The following is a 24,205-nucleotide window of genomic DNA, read 5'->3' as shown; positions in this document are numbered from 1 at the left end:
TCACCCTGAGGGGGTGAGACAGGAATAAACGAGAAAACGAGATAAATCAACACAATTGGATAATGAAATTATAACTTCACAAATCATCGACTTGTCCGCGGTACACTTTATCAAGCTGGCTAATGGGCACATTTATTATTACATTGATGGGGCAAAATGCAATGAGATTATGATGAATTTGCCACAGAGCCAGAAAACAAACAAACACATACTTGATGTATTGATTGCAATTCATTTCAATTTTTAACGTTATTGAAATTGGATGTTGAGGATAAACATTAATTTCCATGCTGCAGGCTGGAATAAAACCCTGGCCCGGCCCGGAGCGGCCTCTCCCTCGCATCCTCCCTTTTCTCTACATCATAATAAGAACAATTATCACCACACAAATGAATATTACATAATTATCCCAATCAGCTTTGATTGCGCTTCAATTTTATAACCACTCTGCATGATTGTCTCTGGAGGAGCAAGGAGCTCTGGGAAGCAAATTAAACGTGTTCTTTTACTAATAATCAGAATTGTCAGCCGCAGCCTCGTTTTCGGGGCATCACACCGAAAACAATTTCAGCCCCGTGCCCCGACCTATGGATGAGTTTTAATGGCCGCTGTGCTCTGTGCTGCAGCGCGTTTAAAACACGACCACGCGCAGCGATCAAGCAGCGCCAGAGCCGCTGAGACATTCTGCCTTGGTGTTTTAATCAGGAACACTTTTAATGGTATAATTGAATTAGTGCCTTTTTTTTTAATCCGTGATATTTCCAATTTGCAGGTGGTGCAAATACACCAAATGAAACAGCTCCCCTGATTTCGAAGGTGGTGTTCTATTTGCATGCGCTACGTGCTTTATTCAGAAATAACTAAATGCATCGTCGGAGAGGTGATGCGGCATGAGTTAAGTTTAATGCAATGTGGCGTTTGGTTGAACTTGAAATTCCTCGTCATGTTTAGGTGCATCATGCCGCGCTGAACACAATTTAGTCCCCCTGCTCTTTCAACCAAAGAACACAAATTATCCGCTCGTCCACGTCTACGCAATGAGCGCATGCATGCAAAGCAGACAAAAGCCATGAAGCAGCTTGAATAATCAGCTATTTATACAACACACAACGGGCTCAAGGTAACGCTCCGCAGCCATGAAGGAGACTTGAGGGAAATTGGCAGACACGCAGCGCCTTCTCTTTGAAATGAATACAGCCCATTCCGCATGTCTCCGTTTGGTGAGAATAATGTGAATAACAGTGGCTGCCCAGCTTCCGTGCCCTGTGCTGTGCTGCGACGTAGGATATTCGGGGGCCAGCAGTCGGAACATTCATTAAAGAATGGAGGGATCGCACCGCGAGGAAAACGGCCTTATCACTGCCTGCAAAATGTTACAACGGCAGCTCTTCAGCGCGAGGTTGAGATTGTGTGCCCTCATGCTGTTGTTTTGTTTTCAGCCACGCGCTGTGCTACTGTGGAGAGGAGTGCCGTTTTTTTTAAGATGTAGAATGAATGGACAGACTGATGCACGAATGCAGCCGGCGACCAATAAACCAAGCCACCGACCAGTCAATCCGTTAATCAATCAACCAAATCAATGGAGCTATTGATCAATAATTCAACGGCGCTATCGGATAACGAGCCCCAGAGGTTCCATTCTGACGGAGGCGTCAACACCATCTATTCAGCCAGGGGTGCTTATGGTTCGGATTAAGAAATACAGTATATACATATAAGTGGGTGGTGATGGGGGAAAAACAAACGGCCTGATACTCGATACCTCTGGGCTCTGGGGTTGGTCGTGAACCGAAATAGATCAAGAAAGGTTTTTTTCTTTTCTTTTTACGTCCGACAGGAACGTCATCCGTCACCCATGAGGGTTTACTGTACGCACAGCGACGGTGCAGGGCAGCGTGGAGTACACAGCACACACACTGCTTTTCAAGTGGAGCCTGGCTGCTGTGTTCCACCGTGGAGGACCTGCAGAGACGTCCCCCAGGACATGAGCCCGGCCTCAACAACTCCCCGACAACCCCCGAGCACTTGGAATCCAGATGAGTTTGCCCGATTGAATTCTTAATTTTTCGAGCGGCGATTAATCACGTCGTCATGTAGACGTTGTCATGCGGCAAGGTGGAGAACGGACATTTTCGCAGACTTTGTTTGGGAAATTCAAAAACTCGTCGAGAAAGCAGAGAATAAAAGGCGATTCTGAAGTTGATGAGGTCATTTTTTAAATTGACCTCTTTTTAAAAAGCCTACTCTGGCGCAGGTGCTCGTTACAAAATACTAATTTTCCCCCGCTGATGCCGCCGCCAAAATTTAAACACCCTCGTTTCAACTCCTCAATTAAATAACGACAAAGGCTAAATTACAACTTCGGGCACTTTGAGGTGCGAGCCAGAAACGCTCGTGATGACTTCAAAGGGGTTTTGCGACTGAAGACGTTATGTAAATTTTTACCACGGACACACACACACACGCGCGCGCATGCGAGCGCGTGTGTGTGTGTGTCCGTGGTGGATAAACACGCGGATCCTTGCGTCGCTGTCTAATGTGCACACACACACTTTTCTGTACGTTCCCGTTGGAAGCCAGAGACGACAGAAGGAATATGAAGTGGGATTAACGAGAGCGACGACACGCGCTGGACCTGTAGCAACAACCCTCCAGTGGATCTGTTTGCTTAACAAACAGCAGAAGCCCCAGCCCCCCCCTCGACCTTCGACCTCGCTGGGCTTTGGCCTTATAATTTGTATAATTGCGCGCGCCCCCCCCAGGAGACGGAGACGCCGGGCCGGCCGGCATTTCCCGGTCACGTTTCACAATCGTCTCGGACTTGTGCCGGAGCTAATCCAGGTCCAAGTGAAGGCTCGATCGGAACCTGGCCGGAGGCGGGTTTATCTCCGGAGTAATGGACGTGGCCCCCAGGTCGACCTCGACGAGAGACAAAATGGATGATCTGGACCGAGACCAGAGCGAAGGAGCCGACGGGTCCTTCACGACCTTCGTCCGGAGCTAATTCATCTTGAACTACGCAGCGTCTCAGGAGAGGCATTTTAATATTCTGGATCCATTTAAAGTGAGGGCGCGTTTTAGTCCCGATTTCGATTAAACCCCGTCCGCGGAACCCGACCAGCGTGTGTCCGAAAAAATAGCACAAAAAAAAAAAAAACAACAACAAGGAAGCCTCTGCCTCAGACGCATCAAACGCGGCCGCGTGCCGAGCCCGAGTCTCCTGGGTCCCCCTCCTCGTGGCGTCTTCAAAAGCGCTGGCGTCCCCAGCGAGGTCCCGACGGACGGCGCAAGGAAGGCGCCGCTCGGACGGAGGATTCCCAGGTAAAGGGAGCGTTCAAGGAGTCTCCTCACGGGGGGGAAACAACCCGAGCTCCTGCGCTCGGCGAACCTTCAGTCCTGTCACATGTGGATACTGAGGCGGAGTGTTTCTTTTTGGGTTTTTTTCCTCAGCTCATTGTGTGTTGATGTTTTTGGGGTATTATTCCATCAAAAACTATGGTGGTGTGTGGTTGGCCTAAATACGTACATCTGGATGATTTAAAGAACACACACACACACACACGCGCACACACACAAATAATCACACATATGCAAACACACACACACATATGCAAACACACACACACACACATGCACACTTACACACACAAATAATCACACACACTCAAACACACACACACACACATGCACACACACACACAAACACACACACACACACACACAAATAATCACAAGTAATCAAACGTACACAAACAAACACACACACACACAATCACACATTCGGAAACATGCACATACACACACACAAACACATGCGTCAGTATATATTTTACTGTTTGACGCTCACAAGTCCCTGGAGATGAGTTGTGGATCTGAAGAACACAAAGCTGTTGATCCAGGTGCCATCTCATTATTTTGGGCCACCAGGAGTGTCAGGAATTCGGTGAACGATGTTCCAGTATAACCTCCTCACCCCCTTAAAGCACCCACAGAGACAGACGTATGGCCCCACGGCGGTGGGAGAAAGAAGAAAAGATTTAAATGATTCCAACATCTGTAATCACAGAGGAGCTCTGATCCTTTTTATAGTTTTGGGGTTTTTTCCCGTCGTGTCAAATGACGATGTTAAAAAATTCCGAGGTGGCACTGGAAGAAAAGACGTGTGTGGGTGTGTGTGTGTCATTTCCTGTATGTTTCAATGTGTGTGTGTGTGTGTGTGTGTGTGTAGGTATGTGTGTGTGTTTGTATGTGTGTGCGTGTGCGTGCCTCAGTGTCTTTCGCCGTCTGTGTGGTCCGAGTGGAGTTTTTAGACACAACGAGGCGTCCGTGGAGCGGTAACCCCCGATTGACCGCGCAGCGAGCGTGACCCGCACCATCTGTCGTGGTGCGAGGGAACCCGAGCGGGCTGCGGAGAACGCCCGGGAGATCCGGGAGACCCCCGTGTCCGTCGAAACCGCCCGTCTCCTCCGACGTCGGAGGGGGTTCGACCGCGAAATACTCGCCGCGGCGTGTTGTTTTGACGAAAATTGAACTTGCCCGGCGGAGCCCGTCCCTGAGCGTTGAGTCGTTTTCGGTGCGGCCCTGCCCCCGCACCGAGCGGCCGAGAGGGGGACACAAGCCAGAGGAAGCGAGGCAGCGTCGCACAACGCGTTCGGAACAAGCGCCACTCTGTTCCGGATCGAGAGAGAGAGGGAGGGAGAGAGAGAGAGAGAGAGGCCGACGTCGGCGTCCCGGCAGCAGGACGTATGGCCTGCGTTTTTTTTTTTTTAAACCGCACTGTGAGCGCTTTGGAGGTGTGGAAAGAAACGCTGGAACACATGTCACCCCCCCCCCGGGCTCACCCACTCACCCGCTGCAGGCGGGGGGGGGGGTCAACCTGCTCCGCCGTGGGTTGGAAATCCGAAACAAAGACAATATTTTAAAGGCCGGTGGAATCACACCCGGAGGCGTGTTGTGCGCTCACGTCAGCTCTCAGTGCTCTACGCTGAAGGCAATCATGTGATAGTTGTTCAAAATGCGCAAGTCCAGTGACGCTTCACATCTGGGGGAGTGCAGCGGTTGAATGTTTCCAGCAGATATTTACAGTCGGAGGCCTCCTCCGTCTTCCGCCTCTGCCACAGTGACGGGCTGATAATTACGGACGCAACAACTAATCCCTCGTTAATAACGTGTCCACAACGCCCCGGCTCACAAATATAGAAAATCAATGGTCCCAACTCCACATGCAGCCTTCAGTCTGGAACTATTTTACACACTGAGATATTTGCAGGGGAGAGAGAAGTGCAGAGGGATAGGGTTTCATCCCAGATGCTGGGGGGGGGGGGGGGGGTTCAGGGGAGCCTTCCGGTCCCGAGCGGAGCTTGATCTGGCACGCGTCAACATGGGAGTAGCCAGAGTTTTAGGTGATGAGGGTCACGTGAGATCAACCCGCTTTTAATACCGAGCGCAAAACAAACCTCTTGGCGCCCGCCAGCCACTTCAGAGAGACCTGGAGCCTTGGAATAAACATTCTTCACCATTCATGCTTCCCTACCCATCGAGGGGGGTTCATTTCCGCGCCTTTTGCAAATGTAATGTGGATTGGAATAACAAATCCTAATATACATTGCAAATATGTACTTTACCACAAGATCCCAAAGCACTTTGTCTCTGTTTAAACATTCATAAAAGGACGCCCAGAGCTCATCTCCCTAAGTTTAACTCCCGCTCCCAAAAGAGACGCGAAAGTTGTGTTGTTTCAAATGCTGTCGGCTCGCTGGCGAGCTTGTTAGTGAGCGAAAATCGCTTTTGTTGACTCTTGAAGTTGTTTTACAATTATCGAACCTTTCCGACTTGATGTCTCAGCGGTAGATAAAGGAAGAAAAAATAAAAAACGAACTTAATTGAAAACGCGGGTTTGCAAACATTACGGTCGTCGTTGCGAGCTAATGTGGGTCCAATCGAATGGTGCCGTCCCGCAGGGGGGAAAAAACAACAGCGGCCAGCGAGCTGAAGAAAAAAAAAAAAAAAAAAACCCTCTTCGGGGGTCTTCATTCTGCCGGGGGCTCACAGCTGGATCATCCTTCTGGACCCCTGGGTTGATTTATGCAAACACACACGCGCACACACACACACACACACACACACACAGGCACACACACACGCACACACACACACGCGCTGGATCCGGGTGATCCAACGTAGATGACCATTTTTTATCTGCCCCGCTCCAGCTGTGTTTGCACAGATTGACCGGAAACTCCATTTTTCTGTCACCAACCATTTTGGAGGAACTCCATGGGGTTGGTCAGCAAACTCCGCACACACATCATTGTTGATTCATGTCTTCTTATAATGAATTGGGCGGGCGGGGTAGTGTGTGTGTGCGTGCGCGTGTGCGTGTGCGTGTGCGTGTGCGCGGGGGTCGTGGATGAAGAGATGAAGAGACACGACAAAATTGTTAATACAAAAGAATCAATAGCTGTCCGCACCTCTGGAGCGGCGCAGCAGAGCTCGGGGGCCACGGGACCGCGGCTCTCTCGAGAGGCAGCTTTTAATTTTCTATACGCCGTTATTCTGTTGCGTGCTGCTCTGTTCTCATCTCCTGGAATTTAAAATTATTTTTGGAAACCTGTGATCAAGTGAGCGGACGCAATGACTCAAAGGTGTTGCTCGGTATTGGCACTGAATCTAAACAGTACGGTGTGAATGTCTCACAGGGCAGAGGCAGCTGGCAACCTAGAAATCACCCTGGTTCCCCAAAGCATCTTGTTATTTAGGAGAGAGATGGAATAAGTAATACTGTAGTAATACTGATCATGTCTTGCTTATTTTCCTGGAGTCGGAGAGACCCCCCCCCACCTGATTTAGCAGTTTTTGTGTTTATTTATGTGAACTGGCAACCTTACCACCGCAACGGAAATGAAAGGCTTAAGGCAAAGGTTGCATATTGATTTTGGGAATAAATTAAATCTATCACTTCATACCCCCTACCTGATACAGTATAGGGTATGCATGGATTGTAATAGGGTATGCATGGATTGTAATAGGGTATGCATGGATTGTAATAGGGTATGCATGGATTGTAATAGGGTTTGCATGGATTGTAATAGGGTATGCATGGATTGTAATAGGGTTTGCATGGATTGTAATAGGGTTTACATTGATTGTAGTAGGGTATGGGTTGTAGGGTATGCTACATTGTAATAGTGTAAGTGTGGATTGTAATAATATTACAATCCACACTTACCACATCCATGCATACCATATTATGGTATGCATTGTATTGTATGTATTGTAATAGGGTATGCGTGGATTGTAATAGGGTATGTATTGATTGTAGTAGGGCATGTATTGTAATAGGGTATGCGTGGATTGTAATAGGGTATGTATTGATTGTAGTAGGGCATGTATTGTAATAGGGTATGCGTGGATTGTAATAGGGTATGTATTGATTGTAGTAGGGCATGTATTGTAATAGGGTTTGCGTGGATTGTAATTGGGTTTGCATTGATTGTAATAGGGTATTTATTGTAATAGGGTATGTATTGATTGTAGTAGGGTATTTATTATAATAGGGTATGTATTGATTGTAGTAGGGTATTTATTGTAATAGGGTATGCGTGGATTGTAATAGGGTATGTATTGATTGTAGTAGGGTATTTATTGTAATAGGGTATGCGTGGATTGTAATAGGGTATGTATTGATTGTAGTAGGGTATTTATTGTAATAGGGTATGCGTGGATTGTATTTGAGTATGCATGGATTGTGGTAGCCTATCATAATCCACACGTACCCTATATCACAATCATGCATCCATATCACAAGCCATGCATATTCCCCATCACGTGCACACCCGTTTGCACTGTGCAGGTTTTTAAGTGAGGAGCACTTCCCTTCCAAGACCATTCCTGCTGAAGGCTGCCTGACGCCCCCCACCTCTCTCCCTTTCTCTCCCTCTCCCTTTCCCTTTCTCTCTCTCTCTCTCTCCCTTTCCCTTTCTCTCTCTCTCCCTCTCTCTCTCCCCCTCTCTCTCCCTCCCCCCCTCTCTCCCTCCCTCCCCCTCCCTCTCTCTCTTCCTCCCTCTCTCTCCCTCCCTAACCCCCTCTCCCTCCCTCCCCCTCCCCCCTCACTCCCTCGCTCTATCTCTCTCTCTCTCTCTTCCCCCTCTCTCCCTCTCCCCTCTCTCTCTCCCCCCCTCCCCCTCCCTCCCTCCCTCTCTCTCTCTCTCTCCCCTCCCCCCCCCCCTCCCCCCCCTCCCTCCCTCTCTCTCTCTCCCCCCTCCCCCCCCCCCTCTCCCCCCCTCTCCCTCCCTCCCTCCCTCTCTCTCTCCCCCCCTCCCTCCCCCTCCCTCCCTCTCTCTCCCTCCCTCCCTCCCTCCCCCCCCCCCTCTCCCTCCCTCCCTCCTCTCCAGCAGTGGTCCTTCCCATCAGCCAGCCTACGGACTTGCAGCAGCAGCGTTCCCACTGCTGCACCCCGCACGGGAGAACTTTTTTCTGATTCAAATTAATATTGAAATGAAAACGTAAAACACTATTATTATTATTTTTTTTTTAAATCCAACGCAGCAAATGGAATTCTGAACGGGAAAGGGAAGGGGGGGGGGCGGCGGGGTAGTGATAATAAAGGATCCTGAAAGCGTCTTCTTTCCTCCCGCTCCTTTCATATGAACGATGACGTCCAAGCGCAAAGCAGAAGATCTTGTGGTTTAGTCGTCACCGTGTGGAGTTAACTGCAGAACAGCCTTCACCTGAACAGAGATGGACCTGTGGGGAGTTTGCCTGTTTCACATCGTAACTTTAGGTGAGTGACGAGCCCAATGCACATGCATGCACGCATGGAAATGAAATAACTTTGATAAGTCCCTCTGCATGTGCGTTAACATATGCGCTCCGAAATGAAAGGGTGTTTTCTCTTAAGCGCTGAGAATTTTTTAACTTTTAGTTCATGTAAGACACATGTACCAGTACATTGTTTTATCACAAAAAATGTAAAGATATATACAGATTTTATTATAATTATATTATATTATATTATATTATATTATATTATATTATATTATATGTATTTCACTGTATATATGTATGACCATATATATATGTATGCGACAAATAACCTCTTGAATCTCGAATCTTGAAAAAAAAATTATATATATATATATATATATATATATACATACACATATACATATGTATATATATATATATACGTATATATATATATATATATATATATATATATATATGTATATGTGTATATGTATACATATGTATATATATATATACGTATATATATATATATATATATATATGTATGTCTGTTGCTGTGTGTGAGCGTGTGTGTGTGTGTGTGTCTGTGTGTCTGTGTGTGTGTGTGTGTGTGTGTGTGTGTGTCTGTGTGTGTGTCTGTGTGTGTGTCTGTGTGTTTCTGTGTGTGTGTGTCTGTGTGTGTGTGTGTGTGTGTGTGTGTGTGTGTGTCTGTGTGTGTGTGTGTGTGTGTGTGTGTGTGTGTGTGTGTCTGTGTGTGTGTGTGTGTGTGTGTGTGTGTGTATAAACCTAAACTCAAATCGTGTATTGTCGTAAGAAGCACTTGAGCGCGTGACGTGTCGCGGCTCATTTGTGACCCTGAAAAAAAATCGAATATTCATGAAATTCTGAGGCTTTTTGACAAATGCGTACATTTCAAATTTAGTTTTCCATTCGTTCTTTTGATTCTTAACTTATTCATTTTACATATTGGTGCTATTTTTATTTCCTTTTATTAAAATTCCCAGAGTACATTTTTGTTTTAATAATTTTTATTTTAGCAGTTATTGTATTTTATTTGTGTTTAATTTTATTTTCCAAGCCTTCTTTTGATTCAAACCATGACGCCATGATGGCCCCATAACCCCAGAAAGTCAGATTTATGCTATGGTTATGTTTTCATACCACCACCTATAGGCCTATTGATTTTCCTGGATCAAATCCCATTTGCCGCTTTGGGCCATTTGGGGAAGTGACCGATACACCAATCCACCACCCCTAAACTTTATTAATGCTGCAGTCAGTTTAACAAGGTGCTATTCGGGCCCCTTCCAACCACCCACAAACGGACAGTTCCCATCTGATCGGTGGATGTCGGGGTATGGCTCTGCACCCAACCAGTGGCACTGAGATAAGAAAAGGGATTTGGAAGTTGTTGGGTCTTATCAAAACAGTGCTGACACATGTTAATCTCAACCATTTTGATTACCGCCCCTAATGGCCTTGCACCAGAGATGTTCATTGCAATCTTAATTGATCAACAATTACCAACCCACAACAGTGGACAACGGCCGGTTACTGATATTGTATTGGGTGTGTTTATCGAAGAGCAATGTTTAGAATGGTGACATGCACATGAACATTTGTTTGCACTTGAATTACTACTTTTTCTCCGACATCTGACATTTGGCGTTTGCACAATCAATGGTTATGGATTGATAATGGACCTTTAATGCAGTCGGCAATTGCCTCAAGTCTGACTATAACTGTAAGAGCATCATACATACAGCATACGCTATTATCTTTTGTCCCAACGCTAAGTGAGTTAAGTTTCTCGTCGTGCCATTTCCTTCCGCCGTCATGTTTTTAGGCGGTGTTTAGCCATCTGCCCAATGCAATTAGCGAGGGCAGCGCGCCGATAGATCAGCGCCCACTGGCTGTTTGCGTTACCTGATGCATTTATACGGCCCGGCCGAAGAGATGTAATGACTTCTTTGGACGGACGCCGGGGTCACGCTCCAGTTATGCCACGACTAACGTGTATAACCCTAGAAAAAAAAAGAAAATCTCTCTCTCTCTCCCTCTCTCTCGCCCTCTCTCTCTCTCTCTCTCTCTCTCTCTCTCGTGAATTTCAGTATTTGTGAGGGACGTGGCGCAAGTGAGAGGCGATGGACTGTTTTTGCGGAACCGTTCCGATCACCGGCTCCGGTTGAAGGGAGCCTCCGTTGCTTCCGTGCTCTTGGAGGATGTATCTCGGGTGGCGTGTCGCGCAGGGTCAGATAATGTGCAGAGAGGGAGTAGAGAGGAGGAGGGTTTGGATCTCGAAACGAATCGCCAACGCCGTCTCCACTGATGAGAAAAGGAAGTAATAGCAATAATAATGCCGGGTAAAAAAAAAAAAAAAAAGACAGCAGAAGGTCCCGGGATTGATCTTATCCGCAAGATGAATGTGCACGGGGGTTTGCTTTGACAGATCCACAAGGGGGCGGAAAAAAATGGAATTAAGTGTCATAGCTTTTATTTTGGTTTGTATGTATGTCGGCGATGGCCAAAGTTGCGTTGCAGTGGGATCACGATCAGTTTTACATTGAGCCGCGAGTTCCGTCTTCGGCATGAGGTGATTGCGTTGAATATTAATAACTGAATGGCTAAGAAATTATCTTTAGTGCTGTAATCAAACTGTGTAATGTTGAAATGAAAAAAAAAAAAAAAATTGCCCGCCGGTAAGAGAGGCTCGGGAATTGGAGGCAGTAATTGAGCCTTAAATATTTCATTAAATAAAATATAAAATCGAATTAACTGCTGTATGATGGGTTTTTTTAATGAGAACTTACAAAATTAGGAACCATACCTGCCTGTTTTAAATGACTCGCTTTGGTTGTCTCTACATTTGAATTGCAGTTAATAGAAAACGTCAGCAGCATACAGAATATTATTATTATTTTTTTCCCTTTGGGTTTTGACCCGTGTCTCTAATGGAGCCAGATAAGGCATTCCCAGGCAGGCCGTCAGTGGCCTCTTGTAAGGGATTTGTCATGAATCTCATTTGAGGCAGGTTTCACCATCAGCAAACTGATAAGCTATCAGCCGCTCATGCCTCCTTCATGAGGGATAATTGGGTTCACCGTTCCAAAGCAATTAAATGGGATCCATCTTTTTGTCTCTCCTCCCCAAAGGGTAATGCATTGAACCTGCAAGAGGGAAGCGAAACCTATTTGGACTTTAGTCTTCAAAGATATGACTTTAAATATGGCGAGGTAAGGTTACTTGTACAGCACATGTCGCACACTAGGGTGATGGAAAATGCTTTGCGTAAGGCATAAAACAACATTATATAAAAGAAAGGAAGCATAGAAATATAAAGGTAAAAATAGATAAAACTACATGAATAAAAAGGTTTATTAATGGATAAAATCACAGGTTGAAGTGCAATTTAAACCATTTCAAACAGCACAGAAAAAAAAGCAATAAACACACACACACACACACACATGCACGTACGCACGCACACGCACGCACGTCAAGCGCGTGCGCACGCACACACACACACACACACACACACACACACACACACACACACACACACACACACACACACACACACACTATATCACAGACCTGTGACCTTGTATATCACAAACCACCTGCATAGCGCCTGTGATTCTGCGTCATGCACAGGAATTAGAACTCCAGGGGATGTGGTTTGAGACTTTTCCATTTAAATCCTATCAATATTCTTTGAGTAACATTCACTCCTGGGCGCACAACGCAGAACATTAAAAGCTTCAGAGACAGAATGGCGATTACTTGTCTTTCCTGTGTAGCCTGATTGTACTGCAGCCATTGTGAGGGCCCATAAAGAATCCTTTGTATTTAATTATTGAGGTTTAAAACTGCGCTGTAGAGCCGGTGCTTTGCCATTCATATGATGTCATTCATTTTGAAGACCCTGACCTTTAATGGTGACATTTTTCTCAATATCTCACATAATCATCCGCCTAGAATATTAAACCCTAATAGCTCCAAACATGAAGTGGCACCAAAAGAAAAGCCAAAATCTGACAAGAACCAATGTGAATAGTGATAGTGTGAAATCAGGGAGGCTGAGCTAAAAAGTCAAATTGTTCCAAATTAAAACTTAACAATTCACGGCTTGAAATGTTGATTTTTAAGTGGTTTTAAGTCTTCCAATTTAAACTATCTATTACCATTTTCATTTCAGCAAACATTGCTGTTACCGTGACCTAAATTACCGAAAAAATTTAAAATAATATCCCGATAGTCTTAAATCTGCACTCTGTACCATTTCCATGAAGGAGCAGAACATATTTCCAACATAAATAACAAAACTGCACAACTCCCTACACAGAGTGCTTATAAAACCAGAGGCTTGTTTTCGTTGGGTTTTCCGAAAAATGGCAGTAAACCTCGTGCTCATTTGAATATGTCTTAGCCACGTTGCAAAATCAACCTCCATAAGATATGCCGTGAACAAACATTTGGCTCTTGACTGACAGTTTTGGAATTCGAAGCCAGGATTAAAATTTTCTTTTTCTCACACCTAGGCCCGTGCACTATGGCTTATTAAAGCCAGCCCCACAGCGAGCTCCTTGGCCTGGATGCCAGACAAGCAGCATATGGGAACCCTTGTGCCAAAAGATGCTAATGTGGTCGATCCTCCTGCCCTCGGAGATCCGCACATACATGGCGGCCGAGAGATGATTCATAGCAGTGCTTACTCTTCTATCCAAGTCCCCCACAGGGGATGTGTTTATGCTTCATCTTATCCAATGTTAACTGGTGTGTCATATTGGTATACTGATGGTGGTGTGCGCGTGCATGCGCGTGCATGCGCGTGCGAGGTTGTGCATATCTGTTCAGTACAGGCTTTCATTCAATAGTTTAAATCTTTTTCAATCAGCCCGCTCCGAGAATCAATAATTACATTTTCTGTCCACGTTAAGGAGACATGAGAGGAAAATGAATGGGACAGTTTTTTAAGTTAGGAAATCATGTTGTTTCAAGAAAATATTCACTGAGCAACATTTGATGATCGTGAATTCATTTGGGAACATTGCTGTTTCGTTGTTAAAATAAATACGCACGCATCCCTCCCATTGGCAGATTTTTCCAGATGCTTGAACGCTAGAGAAAAGTTGATTTAAACGATCGCAATTTTATGCAATGACTTTATGACTGCGCCAACCACCAGGAGGGTTTGGCATTAACACCCTTTGTGGCTGCGACAAAAATGTTGGATGTTTGGTAACGGAAAGATATCTTAGTCACTGAACAACAACTGGACTCTTGGTGCTTGGATGTGTTGATTTTTGGAAGGGAACCTGACACTCGGCGGTGGGAGCATCAATCTTACTGACACTGAGCTTAAACAAAAGCCGTTTTTATGCAGTTGCAAAAGGCGGTCTTTGAATTGCCGAGCAAAGGGGCCAGAATGGGCTCCCGACCCATTCGTCTCTCGTGCCCGAGGGTTGATATTCTCCCTGTGGGGGAACTTTCAGGGTCAAGTCGAGTTGCATTAACAGGCTCAAAGGATTTTAAAGCCCCATATTCAAAGGAAAGTTTGATGCCCCCCACCCCGAACCCCTGACCCTCAAACAGGAAAGGAGAAGCCCAGAGGGGAAAAGGAAGGACCTTGAGCAGGGACTTTTGGAAAAGACCCACTTTGAGGCCGGCTGGGCGAGTGATGGGTGCGGCATGGGCCGACACATCCTCACTTAACCCCAGGAATACGACGGTAAAATCGGCGGTGGGCCAGGTCGGTTGAATTTTGGGGCACAAGCTCAAAGGCCACTGGATTGTACCAAAACATTTGGGGTAGACATTGGAAGCGATGGAGTTCAGCGCACGAGAGTGGACTCTGCGCACTCGCTGTGAAAGGGCCATGAGTAGATGGCTGGAGATGATTCAGAAAGGCTGGTTTCGGGGATGCCAGGCTTTACTGAAGAGCCATCTGGGGGTAGGACAGGTTCAAGTCAATGAAATATCTGCGGTGGCACGTACGCCTGACTAATAACTCCAAAAATATATCGTCTCGTCTTGACGTCATTCTTCTCTGAGCATTCCAATCAGGTTCCTACATAGATGCCTTCAGCGGCGACACACGTAGGAACACTGCATCACCTCTACGGCGTCTGAATCCAGCGGATCGTTTCATTCCTTTTGATTAGCTATGAAATTAGGATCGGGATTAGGATCATATCAAAGGAATTTGTCGTGGTTGGAATTGGTGCGTTTCTCTACGAACAATTTGCACGAGAAAAGGTGACTCATTGATCGGGTGGTTTCTTCCGCGAATGGGAAACAATATTCGTCGTGGTAGGTCGACTCAAAGCCTCCGTCACGATGCTTTAGAAGCTGACTTTCCGTGTACAAGCTGAAAGTGAGCACGTCTTTGGTAAAGCGGGGCTCTCGCTCGGACTAAAGGCTGCCTCCCCCTCTCTGTTAGAAATTCAGTGTTGGGCTCTGAGGTTACAGACGTACTCTGTGGCCTCCAAGGGCCAAACACAGGCTCATTAGCTGGGAATCTGTCTGTGGTTATCCGGGGAGAAAGCCCATTTCCAACAAGTAGGCGCAGCCCCATTGTGACGCCATTTCAAATGGAGGGCTTAAGCTCCAATTCCTCTCCTGCCGTCGTCTTTCTGGGACACTGAGATCTATTTGTGGTGAGTGAAGTTCGTGAAGATGGATGGAGGATAATGTTGGTAGGGAGCGCATGACAAAGGTCCAAAGATGTATTTTGCAGTCGTTCTGTTCCAACTAGGTGAACCTGAAATGATGGTTTTTGAAGCTGTGCAAGACATTCTACCTTCTTTTTTATTTTGTAAAGATTCACTTGTGTGAGTTCAGCAGTATATATTCTGCCACCGTTCAAAATGACGGAAACTTTTTGTCATAAATACTAGCATTTCATATATAATAATAATAATACTGCTACTAATAATAATACTAATACTAATACTACTACTACTACTACAAATATTATTTTTATTATTATTATTATTATTAATAATAATAATAATAATAATAATAATAATAATAATAATAAAAATAATAATATACTACTACTACTAATAATAATACTACTACTACTACTAATACTACTAATAATAATAACAATAAAACTAATACTAATACTAATACTACTTCTACTACTACTACTACTAATAATAATAATACTACTAATAATAATAATAATAGTAACAACCTTTATTTGTATGGCACCTTTCATACACTACACACACGTAACTCAAAGTGCCAGAGCCACCAAATAGAGACAATAAAAGCAAAGCAAACAAAGCAATTGCATTTACAAAGTAGGCCAATTAAATAATTGAAATAATGAAATAAATTAAAAACAGCTTAGGAATAAGCAAATAAGTGTTGATATACAAACTTGCATTTAATGAGTAAAAAGGTAACTATTATACTGTAATTTGGGGTCATGGATTTTACTGTCACGACAACCAAAATTAAAAAAATTATACATTTAAAAGTAGATAAAATTTTTGCTTCTCGGTTCTGTTCTGTTTATTTTATGACAGCTTTGCAAAATTAAAGTTAATAAAAAATACAAAGGTTGTGTAAAAAAGTAACCCCCTCAGTGGACTCTCAGTGGATTTACACATGCAGTGGAACACATTCAGACTATTTATTATTCATTCATATTCATATAAAATCGCTTGTCCATTTTCTAGACCATCGTGGCCACTTCTTTGTATGTGTGTGTGTGTGTGTGTGTGTGTATACAGTACATATATATTATATATACAGTATATATATAATATATATACACTGTACATACATGCAAGGGACATTTTATAGTTGAGCGTAATGACAATGACAATGATTGAAATCATTGTTTGGTAACGCTGCCCCAATATTTGACAGGTATATCACTGACTCAGTAGATATATGCCTAAAAAATTAAGGAAAGTGTGGACGAAATCGACCACAGAGTCGAAGAGGGAGCTCCACACAGATGATCCTGGCAGCGCCCTGATGGATGCAGCTGTCAAATATCACTGTGGTTGCAACTCACCTTTATGATTTCCAGGATGAACAAGCATACTAAATAAACCAGTTTTATGTCTTCAGTGATGCATGTATTATACGTTGCATCATGAATGTGGACTGGAACTCTTTTTATTTAATTACCCAGAGCCATTTTGTTTACGTGCAGAGGCAAGTGAATTACACCTCAATTCAACAAGCAGATGGAATAGTTTCTTATCGGCATTCCCAGACTAGGGCCATATAAAAGTCAGGCGATGGCTCCAAACAGTTTTTCACCAAAATTAATTTGCCATCTTTTATGTCTACAAAGAACTCTCCACTTAATCAAATCAATGAAATTTGTTTGGTGGTCTCGTTTCTGTTGTAATAAAAAAAAGCAAAGACTGCAGTCCCTTGTTTGCATGTAATAAATTGGATCACTGTCTAGACCGGGAAATGTGAGATCTTTGATGTGTAACAGCTGAAATTCAGGAAATGTCGCAACGGCTATAATAACCCGACCTGCCAGTAATCCATTGACCTTTTGTGGACCGTGTGCCATCAAATGTGCATGAAAACTGTAGCCTTTAAAAGGGGAAACATTGGATACCTGCTCAGTCACTGAAAATGCTGCACATAAGAAGTCCAGCGTGCCTTCTTAATAAGAAAAAAATACCTTTACCAAATGGATGTAAAAGGCATAAAATAATGTCACAAAATAAATGGACAAATATGTCGCTGAGACTGGGTGAATTAAAATTGCATCCCAGCAGTTAAAACAGCTTGAAACTGCCCAAAAAGCTGTATCTACCACATGGATACCTACTGTGTGTGGCAATTCCACACATATGTTGCTGATATGAGAAATGAGTGATAATGCAGCTGTAAAGGAAGCCATAGCAGCGACAACTGTATTGTCAAACGTGTCTCCTCCTCCACCACCCCAAACTGAACCCAGACCTCCCTTTCCCTCATCCCTTTCCATCAACTAGGGTGTCCTAAAATGGACACAAATCATTTACTGCTAAATTAAATTAAACTAAAGTTCACTAATGGCAAGAAACATATTGGAAAACCCATGTACGCACAGAGAGGTTCTACAACAAGTCAAGTTAAGGATTGTGACAAATTTTATTTGTTGCAGCATCAACGACAAAAATTACTTTCACGCATAACCATAAAGTCAGGCATCCGCATCCGTTTTCAATTTCTTTTTAACTTTTACAAAGTGGACTGAGTGGCAAAGTGGACCGGCATCGATCAACAACATTTGACCCCCGCTGATATGTCATTGTCAATTTGTGCAGATGGATATTACTCACCGCTGCATTAAGGCGGACTTGGGTTACCCATTATAACTTTGCGGTCTTCAATTATAGCTTAAATCAACTAAATAGCTCTATAATGATTCAACAGCGGCAGCGGTTCTAATGCAATGGACGATGCCTAATGTCATGTTGTCATAATAATAATAACAACAACAATAATATTAATAACATCAGCAACAACAAAAACAACAACAATAGTAATAATGATGCTTCTGAAAAAGCAGTAAATGGACCCTCCAGTCACTCCAATTTCACATAATCTCAGGTCTCGTCAACACTTCAAATGGTATAATGAGCACCCTTCACTACCTCTGAAAAGTCACTTATTCAGGCTACATTCAAACTAATGCATCGTGATTCTGACCGCCTGGTACTGCACTCTGGAATACATTGATTTCTTTTTTTTTGTGTACATGCACAATGTGTGTACCTGCAACATTTATAGTAATAAATAACACACAAGTTGCTTTTGATTGCGGAACCTTTTTCTGTTAAAATAAAGGTGGGAAAACAATGTGTGACAGACTCCAGCGGGTCTGGGGATGTTTCTGTATTTGTGTGTGTGTGTGTGTGTGTGTGTGTGTGTGTGTGTGTGTGTGCGTGCGTGCGTGCGTGCGTGCGTGCGTGCGTGCGTGCGTGTGTGTGTGGAAGCTTTCATCCAGAAGCTCAAAACCGCTCATTGTACGGAACATTTTGTTTGAGGAAGAGAAAAATAAAAAATACCATCCTCCATTCCAGGGACGATTAGTCAAGTTCTGTTCTACTGTATAACCTTGTAATGCAGAGATGATAGAGGTTGGAGAGAGTGCTGCTTGATTTCTCCGGTGTTCCAGGAAGGGAAACACACCATTACTAAAGCAGCAGACAGGAACGGGCTGGAGGGCTGACCTGTCTGCGAGCTGCGCTGGATTTACAACATCTGTTCTATGCAGCACAAGATGGCACCTCCTCTCGCCACCCCTTGATTAATTATTTCGGAGGCGGGCAATGAGGCAACCGACAGTCATTGTGAAAGCGTGCGTGCACGGTGGACACGTCTGGATCTCTTTTGTGAACTTGTCGACATCAAAGGATAGACGTGCACACGACTCGTTTACTCATCGAGGTCCCGAGTCATTTTGTAGAAATCCATACGACACGCCCTGGTGACTCTATATAGGACAGTGGTTCTCAACGGGGCGTCCTGCAAGAGGTTCCAGGAGGTCCCCAGCAAAAATGATTAGTAGTTAAACTTCATCATTATTTCATTTTCAAAGACCTCAGCACATAACTAACTATGATAGAGACAGGTTTCTATATTAGGGTTAATTCCTTTCTAACAATAAAGATCTCCTCGGATTGATGTCTCAGGGACAAATCACCTAGTACTAGTAACGAGTCAATTTAGCTTAATTTTGTCGACATTCCTTCAAGATCAGGCTTTTAACTTGTACTCAGGAGTCTCAACATCACAATGCCATTCAAACCAACGGGAGCGCCCTCGGGATGCCGCCTTTCAAAAGCTCCCTCGGCATTGAACCCTCGAGTCCTCGAACCCTGGAGCTCTCCGAGAGCGGCTAACCTCTTTGAGCCACTGAGTCTTACAGCATGAAGCCTTGGCCGTCTCCTCCAGTCACTTGATTAAAGGTACTGGACCTGGATGGTGGACTTGAACCTTGGACCTGGGCTTGAGGACTTGAACCTGTGACGGCAGCGTCTGAAACATCGTGCCGCCTGCCCTCCTTCACGCCTGACCTCGGTCTCCGGGGCGCTTTCAAACGCACCCTTGGGTTTCTGCCTTTCAAAAACTCACTCAGCATCAAACCCTCAAGTCCTGCTACGGCGCCTTATCTCTTTGAGCCACAGAGTGATGTTAAAAAAAAAGTCTTTATATCTCGGCCGGTGACTTCAGGGTGGGGTTTGTTGGGAGGCTCGTGGATAATACATTGATTAAATGCATATATCTGAGTCTGGAGTTCTGGTTGCTTACAGTTTTCGCCAGTATTGCTCATTGTGCTGAGCTGTATGAAGCGCACATGGTTGACCGAAACAAGGTCGTTGTTATGGTCAAGGTCATTGTCTCCCCTCTGGGTGCTCTAGATTGCAGCGAATGGTCTTTCAGGTGTTCAAAATAATCAAAATTCCTTCAGGTCGCTTTTTCAGATTTTCGTCCCTGCCCCTGAAATGCTCTGTGCACACACGTCGCTGCTCCTGGAGGCCGTTCTCCATTGCTTACAGAGGAGCGCTGGGATCATGGCATGACTCCTTCAGACCATTATTCCCGCTGATAGGTCTTTAATTAACATCTCTTTCCATGGCTTGTTAGGTCCTAATTAACAGAAAACAACCGCACAGCACAAAGCATTTGACCGGTCTCTGTGAGGGTTGACTGAGAAACTGTTCAACATAACGCCAGGGATCCTCCTCTGAGGGAGAATCACTCTGTATTTGGTCCAGTGGCTTTTTGCCGCATACGCAATACAAGCACTGATTTCATGATAAGAAACCCAAAATGTTCTCAAGACAAACAAATGTAATTCATTTTATAGTTCTGATTAGTACTTCTTATTTGTTTGTTTCTGAAGGCATTTTTTTCTTATGATTTTGTGTCGTATTTAACATACTTTCTTCATAATTAGAAAACTACCGCTGTTTTTCTTTGATCTAACATTAACAGCGATTTATTATTATTATTATAGTTACTGTATTATATTTGTTACTTATTATTTTTATATGCGGGCTGGACCCCTAAATATAGCTGCAGGCACACAGGCCCAGTTTAGTCGTCTCAGGTAGGTATTACAGTTTCCAGACTTTCTGTAATGCCGGGGATCAGACTACTCATGGCCGACAAATTTCCAGCGTCGGGCCTGAATATGAATGTCGTTAATGACAAATTGATGTCCTGTAGTGTGAACTTTATTAATATTAATTAATTAATTTATTAAAACTTTAATTCCCCTCACCGTATGTTGCCCCTACGCGGTAGCAGACCGATGTTGCCACATGTTGAGCTAATCCATCCAATGATTAATTTTGCCAAGAGCTGTGTTCCGCCATCTTTACTTAGACCTGCGCCCATGCGCACGCAAGTAACGTAAAGCGCCATAACGTAAAATATTGGCATAAGCAGTTCTGGCGGAACACAGCGCTTGGCGAAATGACTCATTGGATGGATTACTACAACATTTGGCCGTCTGCTGCTACCATGCAGCGGCAACATAAGCTGAGGGCGAATCGAAGTTTACATCTTAAATTTTTGCAACATAAATTGATACCATGGTTACGGTATTACAGGGAAAGGCTTACGGTTCAGAACGGTGGTTGCTTGATACCGCAGTATTCCTTAAAAATGTGTACTGTTGCATCCATAATTACAATCCTTCCTGGATCCTGCAGTGAGGACACAAAAGAAGGAGACGGTTCCTCCAAAGGTTCTTAGAAACTTCCTGCGGTGTGAAGATGCCTTCTGTGACCAATACATTTTCGGGGTTTGTAAAACGTTGCACGAGCTACAGTTTTCAGAGTTTCCTTCAAACGCAGCTTCGGCTCAAGTTGTCCGTCTACATGTCACATGTGGCTGGATGCAAATGAGTTCCGAGAGACAAAGCTTGGGTTTATATAACTTCGGATGATGATGAAACTAATGAAATCGCCTGAACGGTCTTCTACTTCCAGTAAAATTACGACAGTGTTTCACTAATTCCTGCTCCAAATGTACATCAACATTGATCAAACTCCAACGACAAGACGTCTGAAACGATGTCTGTGCGTACGGCAGTTCTTGTGTTTCAGATAATTTTAGCCCAAAAAACGCTGATTAGATTAAGAATAAAAGAGTCCCAGCAATAATAATTTGGACCTCTAATAATAATAATAATAATAATAATAATAATAATAATAATAATAATATCATTATAATTCAAATCTTTTCTTGTAAAGCTCTGGAAAACAAATTGGATATTGCACTAAAAGATTAAACCTCCAGTAAGTGACGCTTTGCTTAACCCCCTGTGGTTCAGCAATAAAAGGCCAGTGAGATACGTCACAGTGGGTCAACCTCCGGTAATTGATAGATATCCAGTGAGAGTGAGAGGCTCTCCTGTAGCAAAGATGAGCTGTGATCTCATGCTTTAAAATACGTATCCAAACGGGCTCATTAGCGTCTCAAAATAAATAAAAAAAAAAATAGAAAATGCATTGTGTGCCTGGTGGAGGCTCTGTACTCTTCCCTGCTTTGTTATTTATTTTGGCAGGTTGGTATGATGCCTTTGAGACCTTGTGTGGTCTGCATCAAAATGGAACTTGGCTATGTGTCTCCTACGGTGCTATCACACACTGGCCCTCAGTATTTGGATAAGTGCCTGGGCAAGGTTCTGGGCTGGAGGTGGTAGTGGTGGTGTTTTTTTATGGGGCTGGGGGGGGGGTTACATGGCAGGTTTACAGAACATGCTGCTGTCTGAGATTACCTGCCTCAGTACTTGTATGCCCTTCGAAAACTGGAAGGAACACCTGTGTGAGGTCACAGAGACAACATATGGTGGTGCTGTGAGAAACGTAAGGTCATCTTAAAGGTGATTGTGCTCTCTGCAGTCTGCGAGATTACCGTGTAATACTGTGTGCAAAGAAAATAAACCATGTAGCCTTGCTAGAGAGCCCTGCTGCTGGTTCAATGCACGCCTTCCTCGTCTACTCTCTCTCTCACCTTGGTCATAAATGTTGGATTATTTTCTCCTCTGAGCGCCATTTAAAAGGCAAATTAAGCTTTTGCTATTAATGGCACTGACAGCACATGTCCCCCTTCCAGATTAAACTTTGTTTCTATTTTGTTTGTTCTTGATAAGGACATAGCACATATTCTCCCCATATTCGTTTGTATAGCTTTGATAACTTGGCTGTACTTATTAAACCCAACATTTCAGATTTCTAAGTTAATTTAACATTTTTATTGCTGGTTGCGGGTTAGAGATGGAACAACAGGCAGCCTTAGCCGGGCATTTATTCAAACCCGAGTCACAACATTTGTCTTTTTAAGACAAACATATTAGGACAGAGGGAGAAGTGAAAAAACACAGCAGCTTTTAAACACTCTGCTAGTCACCCCAATCTCCCGCAGCTGCGTCCCCTTCCGGTTGCCAATGCTGGCTCTCCCCATCTGCAGATAGTTCGTATTTAATTATCAAAGAAAATGTCAAAATACGATCTAACATTTATTGTTGTAGAGGGCCTCTCCGATCTGGGTGCCACCTAATTGCACAATTCATTTTAATGTCATACTCTGGACATCCACAAAACTAGCCCTAATCATTTAGTCATTCCAGACCTGCACACTATATAATTAGTCTGGCACTGGATGCTTTCAGATGTCATATCATTGCCTTTACAGAAAGACAGTGAACATTGTGTATGAAGCAACTTATCTAATTATTGTTCCGCTTCAGTTATGCTTGGCTGTTCAAGCTATCATCTGAGCGCTTTGTTAACAAAAATAATTTTAAGTTGCAGAGCAGAAATTAATTAGAACATTGTTATGGTTTGCGAGTGAAAGGAAAATGGAAGTTGCTGTAAGAGCTGAAGTAATTTCATGCAAACTATCGCTTTTGTACTACAAATTGTGACACAAATATGCACGGTCACGGCAGCAAATCAATGATTTTGTTTACGTTTGATAATCAATTGAGAAAGAAGCTTCAGAAAGAAGCGTAAAAACAAAACCCTCAGACCAGAGGTTTTTTCATATTTATTTTGTATTTATATATAGACAGTTTTGAAACAGCATACATTGCATGCATGCATTATCTCTCTGTCGGTCCTCGGCAATGCGAAGCCAGGTTGTCCCTTTTTTTGTTGCTGAAGAAGAGTTGGAAAGTGTCGGGTATCACTAACAGCCATGAAGATGACAAAATAGCAGCGGTTGTAAGCTTTACAAGCTTTTGCAAGTCTTTTTACACGCACTTGTAATACTATGACATTGAATAGTCACACAGTGACACAAGCAGCAAACACTTCAATTGACGTCCTACATCAAGCACAAAATCTATTTTGACAACAAAAGCCCTTGTTTAGTAGTTCAGTCCCTCCAGGAATTAATGCAAATTTAACCAATACGTGTATTATTTGCAAGAGCTTGCAATTTAGTCCAAAACCGGTATCATTTTTGC

General features: G+C 43.9%; 1 protein-coding gene across 1 annotated transcript in view; it reads left to right on the top strand.

Annotated features, from left to right (window-relative positions):
- Window positions 1-8,739: 8,739 nt before the first annotated feature.
- Window positions 8,740-24,205, top strand: part of gfra4b (GDNF family receptor alpha 4b) — a gene marked incomplete at both ends in the record, with an annotated part of 42,551 nt that continues 27,085 nt past the window's right edge. The window contains one exon of the mRNA XM_080008236.1: window positions 8,740-8,782. Within this exon, the coding sequence (XP_079864362.1) occupies window positions 8,740-8,782 (43 nt within the window). The remainder of the gene's footprint in view (window positions 8,783-24,205) is intronic.

This window comes from Zeus faber (assembly GCF_960531495.2).
Source record: "Zeus faber genome assembly, chromosome: 10".
In the NCBI taxonomy this organism is placed as follows: Eukaryota; Metazoa; Chordata; class Actinopteri; order Zeiformes; family Zeidae; genus Zeus; species Zeus faber.
This window is presented reverse-complemented; position numbering and strand designations above follow the sequence as displayed.